Raw genomic sequence first — 23,689 nt, forward strand, 5'->3', positions numbered from 1 at the left:
TTAATTCAAATAATGTCTTCTTTCAGCAAAATATCCTATCTACGATATTTAAGGTACTTTCCCTTGATGTCCCATAGTCTTGGGACGCCCTGTATAATTAATATAGTTATTTGTTTCTCCATTTTGGAATTCACGGGCCTACAAATCCCGGTCTTTTGATAGGCTTGCGTGGGGATATAGATCCAACACGTAGAGGCCCCTTGGAGAGCTTTAATGTCATGTAGAACGCCTGCTGGAACCCGTTCACAGGCGCAACAATAAACACCCATGAACCGGTCGCAGCAGGCATTGGGACTATTGCAGAAAAAGTGAATAGTATACCGGTCTATGGATTTATGTTTGGATGGACAATGAGACTGGGCTATTGTAGTTATTGTTATGGTTGTGTACTTGTGTAAAAATGTGGGAGGTCGTGCCGTTCACGCATCGGCCTCTACAGTCACCGAACCCGCTGTCTAAACAGCAATGCAGTAATCGTCTGCAATAGGCGGAAAGGCCTGTGATTATGATGTACTTGTATAGATGATAATTTATTTAAATATTATCACTCAACACTCAAAAATTCTAATGTTATCCCTGAACGTGCCACAGGCAAGGCAGCATATGATGCAACTATTTGTCAATGACATGGGGAATGCCCCAGGTATTTTGGATATTACCAATACATATGAGAATGCATAAATAATTTACTCATTAACTACATTTATGAACGCATCAATCCAATGCAATAAAGCTAATAATTAATACCAATCAGGAGTACTTATTCAATTGTGTTTAATTCTTCAGTTTTCCGTCTTTACTGTTACAAAAAGTAGTTTTCTATGTAGTGTAATTATTTTTGTTTTCATATTTGATTTAAAACACCTAGCAGGTTTTATAATTATTAAAAGAATTCTTTAATTATTCCAAACAATAAACTAAGGGTGGAATCACATCTGTCAGCATCGAGCCGCATTTTATATATGAGAAATTGCTCGTTAGCTAGTATGAAGATGCCTACGCATCGGAAAGGTGAAAGCATGCCTACGCATCTTCATACTAACGAGCAATTTCTCATATATAAAATACGGCTCGATGCTGATGTGATTCCATCCTAAAGACTATTGTCCCGTTTCGTTAAATTCAATTCACATGCTTTATTGCACTCTTTTATTAAAAATGCATCCGCCTCAAAAATTCCGTTTATTACCATAAAGTAAAGTAAAGTAAAGTATTTATTAATTGTAAACTGTGTACATAAGATACATCATTACACATCATACATCATTATTACGGTCGTGGATATTATATACGGTTTAATTTCCCCTGTGCACAGCCTGTAGGTAAATCATAGCATCACGCTATACTTGTGCCGAAGAGAGGCTTTTTGGCGACCCGAATGATTAAATTTAAATTTAATTTGCGATTTCACTTAATGTAACGTATCTATCTAATCTTTCTAATACCATTAAACGAGCAATTCTTTTTTTATATATATTTCGGGGATCTCGGAAACGGCTCCAACGATTTAGATGAAATTTGCTATATGGAGGTTTTTGGGAGTGATAAATCGATCTAGCCAGGTCTTATCTCTGGGAAAACGTACAGTTTTGAGTTTTTATATGTTTTACGAGCCAAGCTCGGTCTCCCAAATATTAACAAATAGGTATGTAACCGTCTTACTGTATAAATTAATAATCATTTCAATCATATTTTAATATAATATAATAAAGAGAACAACAATAACTAGACCCAAATGTATTTTTTAACTACAGGTACGTAGTTGTATAAGGTTATTATGACACTGAAGATAGGACGAACCTTATATTTTTATTGTTAATTATAGGAGAAGTTTCTAAAAATGATGTTTTCATCTCTCCTATTTGGAAAGTTCACCTTTCATAGGCAACCAGTCGGGTGGAAAATTACATTTCCCACCCTAGGGTAGAAAGTATTTTTTTTTTAATTTGTACTTAGAGCAACGGCTAAGAGCCATAAACCTACGCCATATTATTTAGTTTAAAGCTCTAATATTAGCTTCCGCATTTTCAAACCAAGTACCTACTATCGAAAAAATTTTGTTCAAAAAAAAATATGTACTACTTCTAGGTACATATTTAAAATTTAAATGTATGAAATAAGCATAATGAATGTTTAAAATTAAAATACCATCATTAGGTACATTACCTATACATTCATTCACTTAAGTATTTTTCTAAAGCGTGTATACATTAAGGCCGTTTCAGACTCATTCCAGTTTAAGATCGGTTTGTCTATGGTTTTAGAATTTTTTTTGATCAAAATGTAAATGGCGCCAATTCCAGTCCATAATTTTCTTAAACGTCAAAATATTTTCTTGTGTTTGACTTTCCTCATAGTCGAAATGAAAAGTAGAGTGTTTAACTCGGGTAAAAGTAACCATCTCAACCTCAAACTATTAATTGGTGCTCTCACTTCGTTCGAGCGCCAAAATATCTCAGGTGATATGGTTCACTTTCCACCCTTGGTTAACAATCTACTATTCTTCTGTTTTTTTCATGACCGTCATGGCAAGGATGACTTTTTGGTCTCTTGCGGCTCGATTCTGAAAATGTATTAGATCTCTACTAGACCTCAACAAGTTACGATATGGATAATTTAAAGATATTTGTAAGATAGATATGTCAAATTTGACGTTTCCGCGATTCTGGAGATCCTCTTGAACGATTTCGACAAGATAGATATGAAAAATTTGATGTTTCCGCGATTCTGGAGATCTTCTAGAACGATTTCGACAAGTTATGACTTAGATATCCAAGTCACATCTAGTCGATATCTAATGTAAATCTAGTTGATCTCTATATCGTTTCTAGATCTTGCTGTTTCCCGAATACGCGTGTTGTTCTTTGTTCTATATAGATATCAATCAATCAATCAATCAATCAAAATATACTTTATTCATGTAGGCCTAGCAACAAGCTCTTATGAATCGTAATTAATCTTAATCTAATTATCAGAGCAATTTATTGATGTTAATATTCTTCCATAATAAAATTGGATTATTATACATGTCAAATTTAACACTAAGAATTTCACAAAAGGATCGTCAAACATTAAAAAAAAAATTGTATAAAAAAAATACTAGTCTAGAATTTCTAGAATAAAATCTAAATGTCAAAAAAAGCATAAGTAACAAACAAGTAGATAGTATTACATCGGAATATCCATTTCCTCATCAATAATCAAATATACCTAATAAATAAATAATCATTTCGAATAACAATTAATCCCACGTTGTATTATCATTCATGTAGTCCTGTGTGGTATAATAAGCTTTGGAAATAAGTTTACGCTTTACATAATTCTTAAATTTATTAATAGATAATTCAGTAATATGGTTTGGAAGTTTATTATAAAATCTTACACAATTACCCATGAATGATTTTTTAATTTTATGGAGCCACATAAATATGAAGGAACATAAATACGCTGTTAATTATGAACGAACAATCCGTCTCTCATTTTATCAAAGTTATGTTGCAATATTAATAACGCAGCTGCAGTTGTGGCCATCCGAATATCACCTACACGTTATACTTATTTCTAATGATCTTTCGACGATACCTAGAAGAAAGTTTAGCTCGATTCGGGAAATGAATTAGAGACCCACTAGATATGAAATAGTAAAGATATGTGACGTTCCACTGCAAAAGGTACCTTATGGCGGCTGGCGCCGCGATTCGGGAAATGAATTAGAGATTCACTAGATATAAAATAGTGAACATATGTGACGTTCCACGAACAAAGGTACCTTATGGCGATTGGCGCTTACGCTATTATTAACGCCGCTCTTATATTATTGCGGCGCTATGCGACGTAAGCGCCGGCCGCCATAAGGTATCTTAATAAGGTATCTATCTTTACTATATCGTATCTAGTTAACCTCTAATTCATTTCCCGAATCGCGCCGAAAGTCCGATCGGGATCGAATGCTTATAATCTAATCTTATCCGGAAAAACTCGTCAAACTTCCCAAACTCGTCAGATATAAGTTTCAAACATTGCCATATCACCGTTGGTAATTACTTTTTCATTTGGTACTTCCTAAAAAATACACTGCAGGATCAATCAAGCCTACCAATTATTTTTTGAGATTAGTAGGTAATTAAATAATTTAAATGATTTTATTTTAAATTAAATATAAAAATTAAACAAAATTAAATCTCGGACAAAATTTAGTACTGTATGAAGTACTCTGCATAAGGAAAATACCCGGAAGAATGCAATGAATAATAATAAAATATAACAGAAATATGTTAAAGTTTTGATTAATATTAATTTTTAGCAATCTTTCCTAATCCTTTCTTTTTACTTTAATTTAATTTAATGCAGCTATAAAAAAAAAACATTAATTGAGGTATATTTTAAACATCATATTTTATAATATACCAAGCTGATTATACTTCACATTAAGTACTTGGTGGCTTTTATATTTTACAAAAACGTTGATTAAGAAATAGCTGTAAAATATTACACATACGTCAGTCAATTCTATTAACTGCATGTTTCTAAACATGGCCATCAAAATCAATGAGTTATCGAACAATAAATAAATATTATAGGATATTTTTACACAATTGACTAGCTCAAAAAAGCTTATGTTGTGACAACGATATAAAATAATCAAGAACACAACAACACATACAATAATTATAATATATGGATATGTATGGATAAATAATGGTATTCAATTATTCATGTATTATAAAATCCGAAAGATAACGTTAAACTCTAATGGAGCGAAGTTAACATCGTCCATTATTAACTAAGCGACAACCCAACCCATTACTTTTTCATTCGGCACTTCCAGGGAGCCCATACGTTAGCGACCCAGTAACCGCGACCGTGAATGGGTAAAAGCAGTACTTAGTATCGTTTGACGCAAATGATTGTTTAATAGCCGCAAAGAACTTCGTTGGGGTAATTTGTACGTTCCTAAATACGTCGCATGCCGCTACAAAACGTTTTGGGCGCCAATGTGCCCGGTTCTTGATCATTTAGATAACAAGCCAGTTTTACAGACTTTTGATGAATGATACGACTACCCAATGAATTACTTTAAAGCGAAGCAAGAGGTACTTCAAAATATTCCATGAAAATACTAAGTAAGTTTATTGAAAACGTAATAAATCAGAAAGGACTTTGTTATGTTATGAAGACGCGCTTCACAAAGGAAATTGAAAATATTCATTAGTTAGATAATAATTTTTCCCCTCCTCGATGAATCTTTTAATAACAGATAATGTTTTTGGAGCTAACGTTTTTTTATTACCTATTTACGCTGTAAAAATATTATCACAAAAGGTAATTGCCTTTTTCCTGTAAATCTTAAATTGATTTAGTAAATACGACATTCAATCTAATTACCTAGTTGTATTGTAAAATATTAGGTATATGCCCATAAGACGGTACTCATCTAGCGCCTTTTCGGCGTCATGTAGGTATAGTCATTGGTCATAACTCATACGTATGTTTATGTTAAATAATAAATATCACATTAACTGGTTCGGATATTTATATTGTCAAGTTATAAAATGTGGTAAACCGGTTCGAGAAAATACGCCAAAAAGCACGTGAGTAAATAGGTATGCAAACTACTTCCCATAGGATATAAAGTTCAGTTTTACCTACGCAGAAAACATACATAAGTGTACTCGTATTACAAAATGCAAACTTTTTTACAAAACAGCACTTATCAGCTACTTAGTTACCCCACCTATAGTTCGTTTCTTTTAGCATTAGAAATAAGGTAAACAATCTTGATGTGTCTTTTAATTGACAAAGACATTTTAAAAATAAGTTACGGCAAATATGTAACAATTATGAATCTAATACGATCATTTATATTCTTCTGCTTTCATAAGTTAAGTTTTTGATTTTTAAAAAGCGTTTTTCAATTAAATGATATGTCAAGATCGCTTACCTTCTTGCGAGTTCTTTCTAATGCTAAAAAAAAACGAACTATAACAAACCAAATGTTACCATTAAAGCTGTCATTCGCAACCTTTCTGAAAACTGTCAAAATAGGGGAAACAAAATGAGAAACAACAAGATAAATAGCCCTTGGAATATAAAGTTCATTTTAGTTAAAGCACACTCGTTTTAATGAAGCAGGTAATGAGAGTCTGAGTCGAGAGCAAACAAGTCGGGGCAGGGCTGCGTGAGGACTCTTCAGTCCCGGCGACTCTTTGTCACGTCACATAACTGGATAAAACTGTATATTAAAGTACCTACATAGTATGAATCGGAATCTCTATGATATAATTTAAATACTTTTGTTACATTTCCTCCTTTAAAAAACCCTTCAGTAGACTTATAAACGCACTACTACACTACTACTTATATAAACGAATGTTATCAAAAAAAGTAAGACGAAATTTTGTTAATAAATTCTCGAACTTGAATTTATATAAAATTTATTTTTGATAAGGAAAGTTTTCAGACCAACTTAAGAAAAGTACCTATTTGAAATATTCTGCTTACTGCGGATTTGCAATATAAATATGTAATAACTTATTTTTACGATGTTCTTGGAGCGTGGAATTCTAAATGAAAAGCATAAATACTTAAGAAACACATTTATAACTCGTAAAAACTGTAATGAAAAATATTTAAAGTGTATGCCTCCAATCATGAAATTGAATTTATTTTTAATCATGATTGGAAAACTCTAACACGGTCAAATATTGAAACTTCGTAAAACCATATTTTATTTAACCCTTATTATTTTATCAAACTTTCAACCCTTATTACCACAAAGGGATCAAGGGAGGGGGCGGTAAGGGAGTGATTATGGTACAGTAAATGTTTTTTTTATTGAATGAGTGAGGGACTTGAAACTTCGTAGAAAGACACGATATTAGAAAACAAAAAAGTGAGTACGCAATTGTTTTAATAAAGTTTTAATAAAACAATTGCGTAATTTTAATAATATGTTATTCTGCACAATGTTCAATTAAATCCATGCGCACATTAATTGGCAACAACTACTTAGTTAAAGTTAGTATATTGGCTGTTTTGGAAACAAAAACATGTGAATGAAAACCTCAAATTGTTTTTGATTTTAATCCCACAATTTCATATGAACGAACATGACTGTTTTCTGACAGCTTATTGAATTGTGTATAAAAAAAAACAACCAATTAAACTCGCACCGCCATTGTCAGTATTCCACAGTATAAAAACCTATTTATACTGGAAACAAGAAGGATTTGAATGTCCAAAACAAACTGGGGGCGGATGTCCTGCAAACTTCCTGTTTAATTAAATGGGTGTTTGTGCAGCCCGACAGACGTTTTCTACATTACAGGGTAATATTGAAACAAAAGAACAGCTTTATATCTTTATGTAGGCCTCGGAGATACGGCGCACATTAGGAATGGTTAGCCCTGCCGTTCGCTGAAACGTTTGCGCCGACGATTTCTTTCTGGGCTCTCTAAACGTGGAAAATGTATCTCGTGAAGTGCGAGTGGGATAAATGGATTTGAGAATGTTTTGTTTCACGCCTGTGGATCGATGTTTGTGTATTTTTTATATATTTTTCTTGTTTTAGACATACATATATAGTCGGGTGGCAAGCAAAAGTCACTAACTAACACCATTGAAATTATTGGACAATAAACCGTGTTACAAGTGTAATAAAGTGCATTGTTACTTTAATATTTTGATAGTACTTAGTGACTTTTGCTTGTCACCCGACGATATGAGGTACGCCTACAATTTCTAGGTAGGTACCTACTTATTATTGATTCACTTACATCAAATCAACTTAGTGTATATTTGTATTATTGTGTAACCTATATTTTGTTATTTTAGTATTGTGATGAGCGATAAGTAGTTCAGATCTACCTAATTGAATGTCTACGGTTAATTGGATAGGTACACGATTACCTATATAATTCGCTGTGTAGAATTCTATCGAAAATGCTACAAACTGGCCCGGGCGTATTTCACGTAGCTAAGCTAAATATTTTTTCTTGTGCTGTATTAATGTGAATAGAATCTATCTAGACACGCGGTAGTGGTGGTAGAAATAGGTGTGTAGATACTCTGCGCTAAGAAGAGACGCGCTGTTTAAAAATGTATTCCGTCAACGACTAGTAGGTACATTACATTACGTCGGTAACGCATAAATTTATTTTTAATTGCAAAACAACCGGTTCACCTCACCCAAATTTAATAAAAGCCCTACTAATATTACATCAAACATCAAAGCCACTTCAAGTAATGTAATTTAAAGGCACAATCGACGGAAACCCTCAGAGCAGAGATGCAAAGGCAACCGGCTTCTTACATTCATTTTCTCGCCGATCGCTTTATACGCAATGAACCTTTAAGTCCCCGAGGAATTCTGAACAATGCTCATGGCCAGTACCAAGTCATGTCATGACTCGAGTCCAAATAGAGAGCTCGTCTTAAAATATTCAGGTTAGGGTCGGTCGGAACGCGTACGGACAGGCAGTAATTTGTATTTGGGTTGCTCGCTGCACGCAATGATGGTCAAACACAAACGGTCCCTCAGCGCAAGGTTTTAGACTTTTTTTTGTATCTAAATATACGTTTGTTATCTTGTTAAACTCGCTTTAGCGCTGCGCCATGTTATTACCGAGGTTATTTCTCTGGGGATACTTTAAATAATGCAAGAAGTCTCGGTACAATCTGACGTAAAAGGTAACCTGGGTTGTAAGTATCTATAGGGATTGGCATGAATGAATTAGTAGCTGAAAGCTTCGCATATGCAAAGGTGAAAATAATTGAAGCACTTTAATATTTGAAAACCTAAAGTAACTAACGATGTAGGTCCAAAGTACCTAGTCCACGAAATAAATATCATAATGCCAAAAGTCTACATCTATCAATGGCAGAAAAAACAGATGAAACATTATTATTGAAATAAAACGAAATATTTTATTTTTTTTGGTTTCAATAAATTAATGAAAATGTATTTTTTAAATCTTGTTAAATAAGCGTAAATATGTGTCGCATGAATTTTCTGCGAAATCATAGAAGGTAGACAGCTTAATATAATAATTATGTATGCCTACATGAAACATGTCAGGCCTTAGCGAACTAAAAAGGTTCAGCATCATCAACATTTTCTATTTTGGTTATTTAAGAAGACACAAACAGTAATATAAGCAACCTTTAGTAATAGCATAATGTTGAATTGATGTTGTCAACCTTGATACTTTGCAAAAAAGACAGCCAGCTATAAACGAGCCTAGATAATCAGATCAGATACGTAACCGAGGGTAGGTTGAGTGCCTCACAAATACCCGCTTGTATTCACTAATACTATAAGACGAACGCGAAACGTCAATAACAAAGACATCCTTATTATTATTATTAGCCGAAGGAACAAGTTACATATTTCCTAAATAGCGTCACAAGATCAAATCTTAGTGTATATAGAGTTATATATTATTAATCCTAATGTCACTATATAGAATTGTTTTAATTGGCGGCTTGAGAAATGTGAGCAGGAATCTGGTTTATAGGTGTAAGGAATCCTTTCTAGATGATTAACCGTTAATCATTGTTTTTCTCTGAATTTCTCCCGTATTTTCCTTATCTTGGGATATTTGTTGGTTGAGAGGAAAGTTGGTGAGCTTGGTAATGCCTTTCCTTACTTTGGTGATAAAAGGGTGATATATGTAAGCAGCTACTTATCTCGAATGACATATTTTTGTGGTATGTACATACAAAAAGTACACACATTTTATGTTATCAAAACAACAACGGAACAGTCATAGTAAAAATTAAATTAAATTTTGTTATTTATTTATTATTTAAAAATAAGATAAACGCCTTTACAGCTTGGCATAAAAGAGTAGAAATTAAAAAGTGGCAACACTGTAGTCTCGTCCCGTTTTCTTATATAAATTGGTTTGAAAGGGACGACACTACAAAGTTGCAACTTTTTAATTTCTACTCTTTTTTGCCAAGCTGTATTTTGACCTACATACATGCAGCCCTACAAAAATATGGATGATTATCTACTACAATCCAAAACTAAAAATACGTTGTTTATCCGATATATTTCCACTCGTTAAAATTGTAATACTGTATGACAAATCAGTAACCGGAGAGAGAAGGAGAGAGAGGAAAAACAAAACCTTACCTTACCTTTACACAGGTTTTGTTTTTCTTTTGGATAATCAAGATGTACGAGTAGGTAAGCAAAAACTACCAATATGTATAATTGATTAAAACAATCATAAATTACTTACATAAAAGTTTGAACCTTAAATATACTGCAGATATTTTCCTAGCCAAGTAAAGCGCTGGTGGCCTAGCGGTGAGAACGTGCGACTTGCAATCTGGAGGTCACGGGTTCAAACCCCGGCTCGTACCAATGAGTTTTTCGGAACTTTTGTACGAAATATAATTTGATATTTACCAGTCGCTTTTCAGCGAAGGAAACCATCGCGAGGAAACCGGACTCATCCCAATAAGGCCCAATTTACCCTCTGGGTTGGAAGGTCAGATGGCAGTCGCTTTCTTAAAAGCTAGTGCCTACGTCAAATCATGGGATTAGTTGTCAAGCGGACCCCAGGCGCTCATGAGCCGTGACGAAATGCCGGGATAACGCGGGGAACAAGAAGACTTTCCTGGCCAAGTCTACGTCACGATATCAGAAATAATTTACTACTGAGTGGGTAGCTAAGTTTAGTGACATGACCCTATTATGCATTCATTTCACTTAGTAATTATGACGTGAAACTGCCCTCAAACAGTGGCATACATTAATGATGCTATGTTAATGTACAGTCGCCATCAGATATATCGGACCGGCCGAGGTGCTCAGCAATATCTGAACACGCCTCTAATTGTCAAGGCGCTAGAGTGCGAGTTCAGATATTTTTGAGCATCTCGGCCGCTCCGATATATCTGATGATAACTATACCTACATAAGTAGTATTAATAGTGTTTAGTTTTAAGTTTATAAAATACATATGTATGTTAGTCTGTAAGGTATTTGTAATATGGGCCTAGTTGCCTGAATTAAATTTCTAAATAAATAAATAAGTAGGTCGCGTTAAAACGATGTTAAGCCAGCATCCATATTAGCGAAAGAAACAACGCACTAAAATTATTTGCCATTTTATTTATTCCAGTATTTTTCAAATATTTCTCACTCTATGATCTCTCACAGTCTAAATGTTCTACATACACAGACATACGTATCTCTTTTTCTTAAGCTATAAGATACTTTTGACGAATAGTCTGACTTAACCCAAATTAATCTTATAGTTAATAAAGTTACCTATATAAAAAAAAAACACTCTCTTATAAAAAACACTCTTATTATAAAAGCGCAAGAAAATAAAATGAATGCACATAATTTACTTTGTTATTGATTTTTTTTTTCAAATCAAATTTTTATCGCAAATTTATTATACTTTACGAAATGTATGTTCAAAACTGAAAAGTTTTCGATGTTATACCTACTTATTGTATTATTTTTTAATTCGCATCCGAGGTTTGGTACCTACTATGTACTTACTTCAAAGTTTACGAATTTGAACATAAAGACATAGAGGTAAAATCAAAATCTATCTTTTGTTATTATTTAGTGAATGCATTGTAAATCAAAATGGCTTTTGATAACCTACAGTGTCTTTGCACCAAGCTTGTTGAGTATTAAACTAAAAACATAGGTACAGCAAGTAATAACGTCGTCTTCAGTTCCGAGAGAAGAATCGCATAAATCAGGCTGCGAATACGTACGCTCCGACTTTCCCGTTTTGATGAAAAACAACATCATTACACCCGCCCCGTGTAACGTTGCGTAACGGTCGGGTTGTAACTAAAACTACAGAAAGCCGTACAAATTTTACGTCTTGCTTAGGAATATTTATGGGATATGGCAATTGCTAAGCTCGAACTCTGGCTTGTTTCTTGTTGGTGAAAATGTGAGGATATGAAATGTTACCTACTTCGAAATACCTACCTACTTTATCTACGCTCACAAATGAAGATTTTAAATAAGTACCCAATTGTTAATCGTGCTACAAAATTAATTCAACATTTTAATAGCACGCCATAATCCTAGGTTCGTAGCATTTGGCCTATCATATTTTATCCTCCTAAGTCTGGAGTTCCTTTAAAAACAACAAATTTAAATCGAATTTTGAACTATAATGGAATAAAAAAAGGTTCCAAATTCAAAACTGAAAAAGTGGCTCTGGGTTTTAGGAGCATTTATTGGGAAGCAGCATTTCATTGTTTCTAGGTGTGCAAATACATACCTATATGTATGCAAATTGCAAATTTGAGTTGTTGCTGTGATGATCTTTACCTACCTAACAAAACTTAAAACAACAACGAAAGTAAAATCTGGCAGATTAATAATATAATAAAATTATCTTTCGGTACAAATACCAAATCGTTATGATGGTTCATATGTATAAGTGATACAAAATGATACTTCTTTAACCACGTCAATAATTTTATTATTTATAGGGTCGATTAGCAAAATGCTTACTTTACTCCCCATGGCCTTATCAGCCGAACAAAACCCAGACGCCAAAGGTGAAACGACCGGCCTATTATTTTGATGATGCGACAAAGCTTTGAATATAAGTCGAATAAAAAGTCTATTATATTGTTATATCCGACGTTGTCGAGTTACTTTCAAGGCCATTATTGTATTTATCTTCATAATGATGTACATTATAGGTGAAGGTTAAAGTCGTTTGGTCACTTATATTAATGGAGGCGTGTGCTGATCTTAGCACTTTGAAATTGTCGGAATGCAAAAACGGGGTGGAAATAAATGGGTAGTCTACTATTACTATGTCGAGACAATACCGGGTGTAGCCTATAACACGAGCATATAATTAAAACATAGATTGTACTCCTCAAACGGTGTCACTTTTGTTCAACAACTTTTAAAAATTATGAAGTATTTAGACTCCCTATTTCTCATACAAAATAATTATTATCTTCAATGGACGCCATCGCCACATCATTATCATTGTGATTGACGTTGCTTGTCACGCCTTAAACATAACAAAATTCGCAATACATCGCGATTTAGAATAAACTTTAAAGTGTATTAAAAATCAAACGACAAGTTATTTTTAATAGTCGCTGAACTAATGTTGGTCAGTATGAGGAGTACAGCGTACAGTTCAAGTTTTTGCTCATATTACAGGCCACAGGCGGTATAAAAATAGAACTTAATATTTGGTAAAAGTGAACATCTTTGAAATATTTAAGAAGGATACGTTTTTCGTACCGCCTTTCAGCATTTACTATGATGAAAATTTCCTTAACTGTCTCATTTCGAACTTCAGCGATAAGGAGTCAAGTGTTTCTTATCAAATCTTAAACAAAATGCAGATTACTAGTATAGCGTAGCGATATTTGAGTCTTAAAGTTCACGATGACCAAACATATGTGATCATTGACAATTAAATTAAAACTTATCTGTATATCCTTTCGGGTTTAATTCTAATATTTCGGAGTAGTAAAAACAGTACAGAAAAAGAGTGAACTAACGCCTATAAACTATAGTCCCTGTAAGTTGAAAAGTCAATTTTGACAGTCATGAATTGACTATTATATGTACGAAGCTAAGAACTACCGTTTAACTGATGGACAAATTTAGAAGAGCGCAAAAAAAATAAATTCATTTAGGTGTTGTAATCCAGTAACAAAATCTTTTTATATCGCGTTCGTCTTGTCCATGTATACCTATAATTTAATAGAAGTCATTTCACAACTGTTTAAATTGACTTCTTAGAGTTAAACCAAAAAATGTCTGCAGAAACTTCGACAGCACACGCACTGTAGTAATAAAATAAACGTCTAACTTCTATGAAATTATGACGTGTAAATAATACTGGCATTTCGTGTACTCGTATTGTCAAAATCTCTGCAGAGTTTTCTTAGTCTGACTCCAGCTGCGTAAGACCATAGGTACAATAGTTTTTTTTTTTTTTATATTGATCAAACATAACACTATCTACGTTCAGAACAATGCAGACTGAATAGTGACGTACCTGAAACGATGTAAGCTCAGCGACAAAGCAGACTATCATCGACAGCGTTATGTCGCAGCATCACCTAGTCGGACTAAACGGCGCGCGCTGGCGTCGACCGAGCATGCTCCGGTGCTGAGCGCAATGCCGCATTGATGCCACCAAACTCCCTTTCTGGGTTTACCTTTTCACTGTGAGTTGCATTGTCAATCACTACACTAGTGATGTCATTGACGTTAACACTGAATTTTGATTTAGGGTTGTCACTTTCAAGATTTATGTTATGGCCTTTTTAAGGTTTAAATTATCTGGCTTGAAAGAAAAAAAGATTTTCGGCCCTATTCGAACTTTAAAATACGTCAGTTAATAGATCTAGAAAAGATATGGATTAGATATGTCAGTGTCAAAACTGACATTTCTTCAAAAAAAACGTCACTTTTGACACTGACATTTCTAATCTATATCTTTTCTAGATCTATTAACTGACGTACCTATCTTAAAGTTCGAATAGGGCCGTTTGTTACATTTTTTGAGTTATAATATAACCAATATCGTGATTACGTAATAAGTATGACGTATGTAATAAAGCCTTTTTGAAATAGCATTTGACTAAAGTGCTGCAAAATATATTTATACAGCAATCTTAGCAAGCGCAGTGAGACACTTTAGTAAGTTTATTAAAGCTAATAAACCAGAACTTTTACCATATGTACCACAGGATTGCTAGAAGCGCGGTGACAAGAGCCTTTTTTAGTTTTATTTGGACGATATACGAGCTTTCCGAGACTGCGAAAACCTTCCGTTAGTCATCCGTTAGGGTTGCAACGTACAATAATATTTACTTTTTTAGTTTTTTCACATTATGTTGTAACACACAAACAGTAGAATATAAGAAATGTGTTACTTTACCATTCATAATTAATAACAATTACCATCAAAGTAAAATATTATGATCAAATTGCGTTATGTGCAATTATGTACACTTACAATAAAATTAATGATATATATTTTATTCCTGTTAGTATTTTTAGACCATTTGCAGTTATTGTAGGATGAGAGATTATGAAAAGCTTTTAGCACAAATATCTTTATGAAATAGTATAAAGAGTGAGTTTTATAAAGCCATGTCACATAATGGAACATTACTCGGTCCTTGTACGAGTATTTGGGTCACGTTCAAATTTAGGTCAATTTATCTATGAACTTTAATTTGATACCTACTGTTGATTTAATGAGATTTAATATTAATTTGATTGAAAAGGAAACCCGAAATCGTGTATTTATGGTTTCTGATGTTTAAGGCAAGTTTCAGATACTTAGAGTTTAAGGCAAATTTTGATTTAAATGATATCATTCAACATGTGGTACGTATCCAGCAATTTGTACCAGTGTCGTAATTTTAACGAAGTACGCCGATACTGGCTGCGTGTAAAATAATTTTACCTTTAAGCATGACTCATGCTGGACTGGGCTGTGGCCGGGCCGGAGCTTCCGGCGCGTCGTTTTCTATGGAAAGCACCACGTGATCACCGATCAGCCGTCATAGAAAATGCCATGTCGGACGCTTCGGCCCCGGCACGGCCAGGTCTAATCGTGATTCATCCTTTAAACCTCAAAATTATGAAAACTATCTGAAACTATTTTATTGTAAAATGAAATTATACTGTGTCCTGATTTCTTTTACCTAAAACCGTTTAATAAATCTGCAAACTTGTCATTTAATAAACATCTCTTGAGAAACGTGTTCTCTCAAAACGCCCGGTATTTATTAGTTTGCCAATTAAATTGTAGTTCGCCGAGACAACCCTAAAACTGACGACATCGTTTGATCCAGTGCAGACGGCTCGTGTACAAAGCACATCGATCAACTGGCCCGGCTCCGAGTTCGGTCACGTGTGATATTTAATTTTGAATTTTATTCGCTGGACATAGGTTTGAAAATTTAATGGTTTAGCAAGTCTGGGTGAGTCGCAGTATATTATATCACTGGATATAGGTACTCAAGAGCTATGAAAACGGGTAACATTGTAAAAAACATTTTATATAAAGTGATTACAATTCATAATTCTTTGATATAATTGTATTTAAGACGCAATAATTAGTTATTCCAAAGCAAGTATTTACCTATGATCAATTTTATTGATCATCATGTCTCCCCAAAAATAATCTTTGCGCGTTGGTTCTTTATATTTAACATTCGACCAATTACTAAGAAATTTTATTTAATAATTTTATTATTATCGAGAATAAAAAAAGGATATTTAATTATATTTCAGAACTTTACAGCAGACTGTGTTCAAGTAAGAGTCAAGTACTATGCAACCATATAGATCACAAAAGTTACTAGTTATGTGGATTGGTAATTATTTTCTTCAGTATTTTTGAAAGTGTGGGCATGGAAAATTTATAGTCAAATTATTTAAATGTACAATTGTATAATGCTACTTAATAAATATACACACCCTAAAAGCATACACCTTATCACCCTCTCTCACACATCATTTTAACTAGGTTTAGTTACTGTCACCTACTCTTTTGTAAGCCCCAAGATACAGGCTCAGCCTAGTTTGGGGCTTACCGGACACCTTTGTGCATGTGTATTTTATTATAAATAAAATTATTCTATTCTATTCTAAATGATAAATGAGTAAATTTTAAATCAGAATACATTCTTATCAGTTTTCGTTTATGTATTTGACACACGAAACACGAAATAAACATTGCGTTATACTTTCATAGTGCACATGCCCAAGCAATAGGGACTTGTGTTGTGTGCATTTGGGCTTGACTCAATATGCAAACAGCCAATTTGTTGAAGTGGGCATTTGATTAATAGGAGGCTGTCTGTCGGTCCAGGAACTCTCGGTCAAGTTAGGGTTGGTCTTATTGATGTTTTGACTTTAGATTAGGTGAGATGCCAGAAACTTGGGCAGTTGTGGTCCAAATCTTCTAACTATGGTCTAAGTCAAAGTGTTTGTTGGGGGTAATTTATTTTGTGATAGTTTAAGGAAGTTTGCGTTCTCAAAGTAGCTTTAGTATGACTTCAATAATTATAAGCAGTACATTTAGTTTATAAAGTCTCTAAAATAAGACATACCTATTTAAGATTGGACCATTGATGCTATGAAATATTTGGGACCAAACTTCAAGTTTTAGTGCCAGGTTTAACCTACAAAATAACTCTTAATCTACAAGTTATTGCACATAACACATAATAATATGAATCTAATATTAAATACTCGTGTAAACTATTTCACCTTAAATAGAAGAATCCGTTTTGATATAAACAAACAAAATACTTTTCTGTTTGTAGATAGCTGACAAAACTTCCGTGTGTTAAAGTTTTTGTCAGAATACCCTGATAAAATTTGTTTGTAAAACCTTTATTTTAGTCTCGTTGATATTTAAAACTTTCAGGTGATAACACTTTTATGTGCTAGAAAACTACACCTACTAACATAATTCAACTTCTATAAGTTACCTTCATAAATTATTTTAAACGAGAATCCAATTGAGTCGAATATAATATTTATCAGATAACACGCACTGAAAAACAAACACATTGAATAATCAAAATAACTAATCTGACTTAACACACAGTTCGCAATCTCAATTTTTATGTAGGTACTGTCTCTATAAATTTGTATTTTTTAATAAAAGTAGTATTAACAGCAGAAAGTGGTTGGTTGCTCCCTCGGAGTAATTAACAATGGAGACGCCATGTCTAAAATTTTCGGTACAAAATTGTCTGCCGTTTTTTGCGGGGGAGGGGCACATCAAATGTATAGGTACGTCATGTCAGATAAACGTCAGTCCATACATATGGTTGACATGTGGTTGACCATTGGCCGCCTATTTTCGACAGAGGGGAACGCCTGTTAATGGCGGCTCCATTGTTAATTACTCCGAGGTTGCTCCAAACCAAAGATGTGTTATAATAAAACTACGTACATTACAGAGCAAAAAGGAAAAACAGCATTCGTAAAAGTGAAATAATAAGCAACGGAACAGATCTCGCTGGTTCAATGTATACCCGAGTGGAACGTGTTAACACGTAGCTTTGCCCAAACAAATTTGTCTATGCCCTCACTCGGTTTGCTTACTTCGATGGCGCCACGCTTTATTATTCCCACAGAATAGACGAAGCAGATATAGCTGTTTTTATTATTTTCTTTATTTATTTTTCATCTTAAGTTAGGTTGTTTATAACATGAATATGAAAAGTAAAATACAAAAGCACATAAAAAACAATAAAAAATTACATATAAACACATTATAAAAACCTAACCTAGGGTGCCGCCGGCAGCGGGGCAGAGCCCAAGCTACCGATGGTCAGGGCCGCAGAGTGAGGAATCGACGTACTATACGCGCCGTGTCCAAAATTACCGCCTTCTGTATCTTATTATTATTTTATTTTAATCTTTATTGCACAATACATGAAGGTACAAATGGCGGACTTAACCTTAAGGCATTCTCTACCAGTCAACCAATGAGTCAAACCAAAAAGATTAAGTAGGCGCAGTGTCTTTAAAGTAAATGATTTTGTAACCAAGACTACACACATATGGCTGTTCTTGCCAGCACATTTTGTCTTTAAATATTACTTCAATTGAATATTGCTATTGGAAGTATAATATTTAATTAATTGATATTTTTAATAGTATTTACCAGAGAAATATGTGTGATCTCATTAGCTGAATGCCAAGTCACGCGCAACTCCGTTAACTTAAGTTACATGAGTTACAGATAACCAGTCTAAATCGTCATTAAAACCGTTAAATACATATATATTTACTATAAGATTTTTGAAAATCTTAACTTTTTACTGAGAAAAACATATTGTGACATGGCATGTAAGTTCATATTTTCATCATTAAACCCGAGTTCCATGATGTATGCATGACTGGCATAACCAAAACATCACTATTGTTTCTTAAGTTACCGGAGCTACGCATGACTGGTAAGTATGTAAAATAGTTTTTCAAACGCATAGAAAATAAGCCAGGTAACTACATTTATAATAAGTTAGGTGCATGACCTCCGAATTCAAATTCCAACAGTGTAACCACTGAACCTTACCTTGCCTGAAAGGTCATTAAATGGACTGACACTTCTAGATTAGTTATCTGTGGTTTTATTGAGGCAGTCCAAGATTGTGGCAGACTTGCCGGCGGCGGCGGCGGTCGATGCATGGAGTCGTCAATAAACCATGGAGATGACGCCCTATTGTCTTCGCCCTATTGTGTTTGACTATTATTTATCAATTCGGGGATGGATTTCAATATTTCTGCTAGCTAATATAAAATAATATACAACTTTTTTCTTTATACAGTTTTCAGCTTAGTGGTGAATATTTTTATTTCAATTATGTGCTTTATGCATTAGTAAATTAATGATTTAATACATAATACACATAATCACATAATGACATAATTTATTGAAAACATAGTTTATTTTACACGTAAGTATTATTAATTTTATTTTATTTATGCGTTAGTTTTTTTAAATAATTTAATTTAGTTTTCAATATACCTATTTAAGTATCTCTATATATTTTCCTATAAGTGTTTCTCTTAGCTAATCTTAATCGAGATTAGTTATATGTACTCGTACTCCCATTTATTATGTACAGTTCGTATAACTATTAGCTTAGCACCCTTGCATACAAAAATATGTTAAGCATTCTTAACATTAATCTTATTCAATGTCTACGACGTAGCTTTCGTAGATCCTCGTAGCATTCGTAGCAGCTACAATAAAATCCGCTATTAAATTTTAAGATCTACGAATTCATTTTAACTGTATTGTAGATGTTTTGTTAAAAACAAACTATTGTTTCGTCTTAATTGTTAGACTTATCCACTCGGCGAGCCTTATTGTTTGGTACTTTTTGCGAACATTTTTCTAGCAGTGAGTTTCTTTGTAGTCTTTGTACAAGACGCTTTATTTTCTTCATCAAGCGCCAAAGCACGCGTCTCTTGCCTTATTGCATGGAGTTTCAACTAAGAAATAATCTAGGGAAACTAAGTTTTATAATTAATTTATCTAAAGAGGTTAAAACAAGGTCAATTTATTATCTTATAATAAATCTTCGACTTGTGTGGCCTAGGTAGTGACCCTGTCTACGAATCCGACGAGGGTTCCGGGTTCAAAATCCTGGCTGGGGCATTTATATGTGTAGTGAACACAAAGCTCTAAGAATAGGGTCTTAATAGGTAGTTAATTTTTGTTATAATTATTTTTAATACCTTAAACTTTCCATTGTTTGTAATATCAATAATGGAGATAATATTTAAGATACCGTCAACCGGGGTGAATAGGGATGAATGGAGTGAATAGGGACAAAAATGTGTATTACTTAACAATTTCTTAGAAAATACCCACACAAACTATATCATTCGATTGAAAATAATAATAGATTTTGTGTGACACAATTTGTGTAGGTATTTTTTAACCCCTTACTGCATATAATAAAAAATATTTGTTGAAATTTGAACTTTAATAGCTATCAATAGAGTTAAATATCATATCCACCATATATGGCTTCGTATGCGGTAAGGGGTTAAGAAATTGTCAAGTAAATCACGTTTTAAGTTTTGTCCTTATTCACCACAGCCATCCTTATTCACCCCGGTTGACGCTAATGTGACTCAAAAAAATTGACAGAAAAATCTATGTACCTAACAGCCTTTCTTAAATGACACCATATCATTAAATGATTGATAGCACCAAAATGCGAGTTATATTTAAATAACAATCAAAGGATACATTCAAATAGGTCAGCCCGGCTCACTCCAATGTGGGTGTACGGGGTGTGGGCAGGCGTGGCTCACTCCGCGATTTCGTCGCTTTGCTACAGGTAGCTAAAAATACATCCGTTCCACCCCAATTTTGGTGGCTAGCCATAAGCCGCGCGTGGCGCTGTCACCACCTAGCGGCCATATCTGTGCTGATCGTATCAGACGCGTTTTGTTAGAGAGTGAGTCTTCTGTACCTAGTACAATTATTTATTCTGTGGTGTGGGTAAATCGTGCACAACAATCAAATGGGTGTGCCTACAATAATTACGACCTTTTTCAATATTTGAAGAATACCACGGGAAATAATGAAGCTGGCGTGGTAGTCAAAGATCTATTTGATAGTGTAATCGTAAATATATTTTTATTCAGTGAGATATCGATTACCGACTCACGGCGCGATTCGGAAAATGAATTAGAGATTAACTAGATACGACATAGTAAAGATATGGGACGACAAGCTGGATATAAAAAGCGCTTTTAATCGGAATTCAGTTGGTATCTTTTTACTACCATAGAATGTCAATGGCACCCACCAAAAACATTTTCACGTAAAAAATTGCCAAGACGAAACCATAAGGCTCGCACTAAGGGCGCATAAGGCCCCCAGATAATTGTTTTTGATATATTCTTCAAGATGACTTAAAGCTAATATTTTACAAAAATAGCTATAACCCGTCATGGCTACTTTTGCAACATTATTTTTAATAACAAAAACTGTTGATCATCAAACTTTTAAGTTAAAAAAATACAATCGGAAGTTGATATAAATAAGTAATGGGTAAAAGCTATTTACGTAAAATAAAGTTTGTATGAATAAAATATTAAGTAAACAATCGAGCCGAAAGTATGTCATAAAAGTGCTTTTACTAAGACTCCACTGTCCGTCTATCCGTCAGTCTGTCCATCTGTCACCAGACTGTATCTCATGAACCGTGATAGACAGTTGAAATTTTCACAGATGATGTATTTCTTTTGCCGCTATAACAACAAATACCAAAAAGTATGCAACCCTCGGTGGGCGAGTCCGACTCCCTTTTGTCCGGTTTAGTTAGGTCTATCAATTGAAAAATAGGATAAGCACACTACCTATTTATAAGAATTAAAAATATTCCTAGAAAAACATCACTTTTGGCGCTAAAGTCATAATTTCTGTACCAAACCGAAATGAAATCAGATAGAATTCAAAGACCAGAATTTCTGTAACGACTTGCAGAATACATATTAAGGGTGTTAGTCACTTTTATTACAAAATATGAATTACTGTCAGGCCAATTTCAACTGAACGAATCTAAATGATTTCATAGTTATCGTGCATTTCGCTCGTACATGTCTGCGCATGACTGGCGCGAGCGAGACGCAATAACTCACGTGACAATTTCTTGTGTATCTAGATTTTAATTTTGCGAGGATCGCTCTTGTTCATAACTTAATATCACGCTGGAGCATTTTGGTATCAGTTGGTCGTTGCTGTTTTAGCAATTATTCAGTTTCAAATTTGCCCTAAGGCCCGGGCCTAGGGCGGCAAAATAATTAGGGGCGGTAAAATGTGACAAAAAATTCGCTGATGATAACAAGAACTACCTAACTCAAAATGTAATTAATATGATGGGTGCTGAGAAAGGAGCGGCTACAGGGCCTGGGGCCTAGGGCGGCAAAGACTGCAAATCCGCCACTGAAATTATGGGTTTAAATAAAAGTTGAAAGTAGTACAGACCCAAGACAAATATATATTATTTTCAATTACACAAACGGGTCTACCGCGATATAATTTCATTGTTTCCGTTTTTTGTGTTGTTTGTTATAATTTGATTGTCTTTCCGTGACCACAGCTGGTGCAACTCAGCTGAAACGTCGGAATTAAAGGTAAAAACAATGAAATTATATCGCGGTAGACCGGTTTGTGTAATTGAATATGTGTACAAAACGCGAGAGTTTAAAGTGTTATATATTATTTTGTTTTAACCACGAGTCAGTAACCCGACGAGATGTAGTTTTTTTTCTTTTACTTTATTTAATTGGCCAGCCGTGCTCTACTCGTAATTGGGTAAATTTACTGTAGTTGGATAGAAGTTCTTTTTTAGAAAGAAAGAAGGAAGAAAAAAGAAAGAAAATACATTTATTTACGTCATCATAGTTACTTTTAAACATCAAAAGAAACTAACTAGATGTAAACTAACTAAGAAACAGAAGGACAATACCAAAAAGTATAGAAAACTGAAAGTTACACCATTAGGTACATTTTTATAGCTAAAGAAAAAGCTATAAGCTCAAGATTTAGGGGAATATTTTATAACCATTTATAATATTAGTACTATCATTGCTATCACTATCGCTATAATTATACGAGTAATACTCGCTTTATTTTGGTCTAGTACCTACCAAGCTAAACAACGGCTGCTCAATATAAAATGTATTCGATATTTTGGACAAATTGTACGCATAATACATTATTTTTCTTTTTGAGAACCACTTACTGCTCGTTAAGCTTAACCCTCCTCTAAAAATATTTTGCTAACTCTGATAAAAATAGTCGCAGGTACTAATTTCAGTTAGCCTGGCACTTTTCTCCATAATTTAAAAATATTTCGTTAAGTTTACTAATTTATCTAGAAAGATTAGCCTTGTTTTAGCCGCGGGTAATACGAGTAAATATTCTTGTTTAACTCGCCTTGCTTTTCATTACAATAAAATAAAATTACCTAATTCTTTTTTTTTCTGTAATGAATTATTTTATAGTTTTTTAGGGTTCCGTACCCAAAGGGTAAAACGGGACCCGGGGTTATTATTATTCCGCTGTCCGTCCGTCCGTCTGTCACCAGGCTGTATCTCACGAACCGTGCCGTTTCTGTTGCCGCTATAACAACAAATACTAACAAGTACGGA

At 33.9% G+C, this 23,689-nt stretch overlaps 1 protein-coding gene across 2 annotated transcripts in view; it reads right to left on the minus strand.

The window, feature by feature from the left end:
* Positions 1–23,689, minus strand: part of LOC134669631 (small conductance calcium-activated potassium channel protein) — a 99,405-nt gene that overhangs the window by 70,752 nt on the left and 4,964 nt on the right. The window contains exon 2 of one of the 2 annotated variants that reach the window (XM_063527294.1): positions 14,028–14,344. In XM_063527294.1, the coding sequence (XP_063383364.1) occupies positions 14,028–14,066 (39 nt within the window). In that variant the 5' untranslated portion in view covers positions 14,067–14,344. Of the gene's footprint in view, positions 1–14,027; positions 14,345–23,689 lie in introns of those variants that run through there. The other variant, XM_063527295.1, reaches the window with a different exon arrangement.

The sequence above is a fragment of the Cydia fagiglandana genome, chromosome 12, assembly GCF_963556715.1.
Source record: "Cydia fagiglandana chromosome 12, ilCydFagi1.1, whole genome shotgun sequence".
Classification (NCBI taxonomy): Eukaryota; Metazoa; Arthropoda; class Insecta; order Lepidoptera; family Tortricidae; genus Cydia; species Cydia fagiglandana.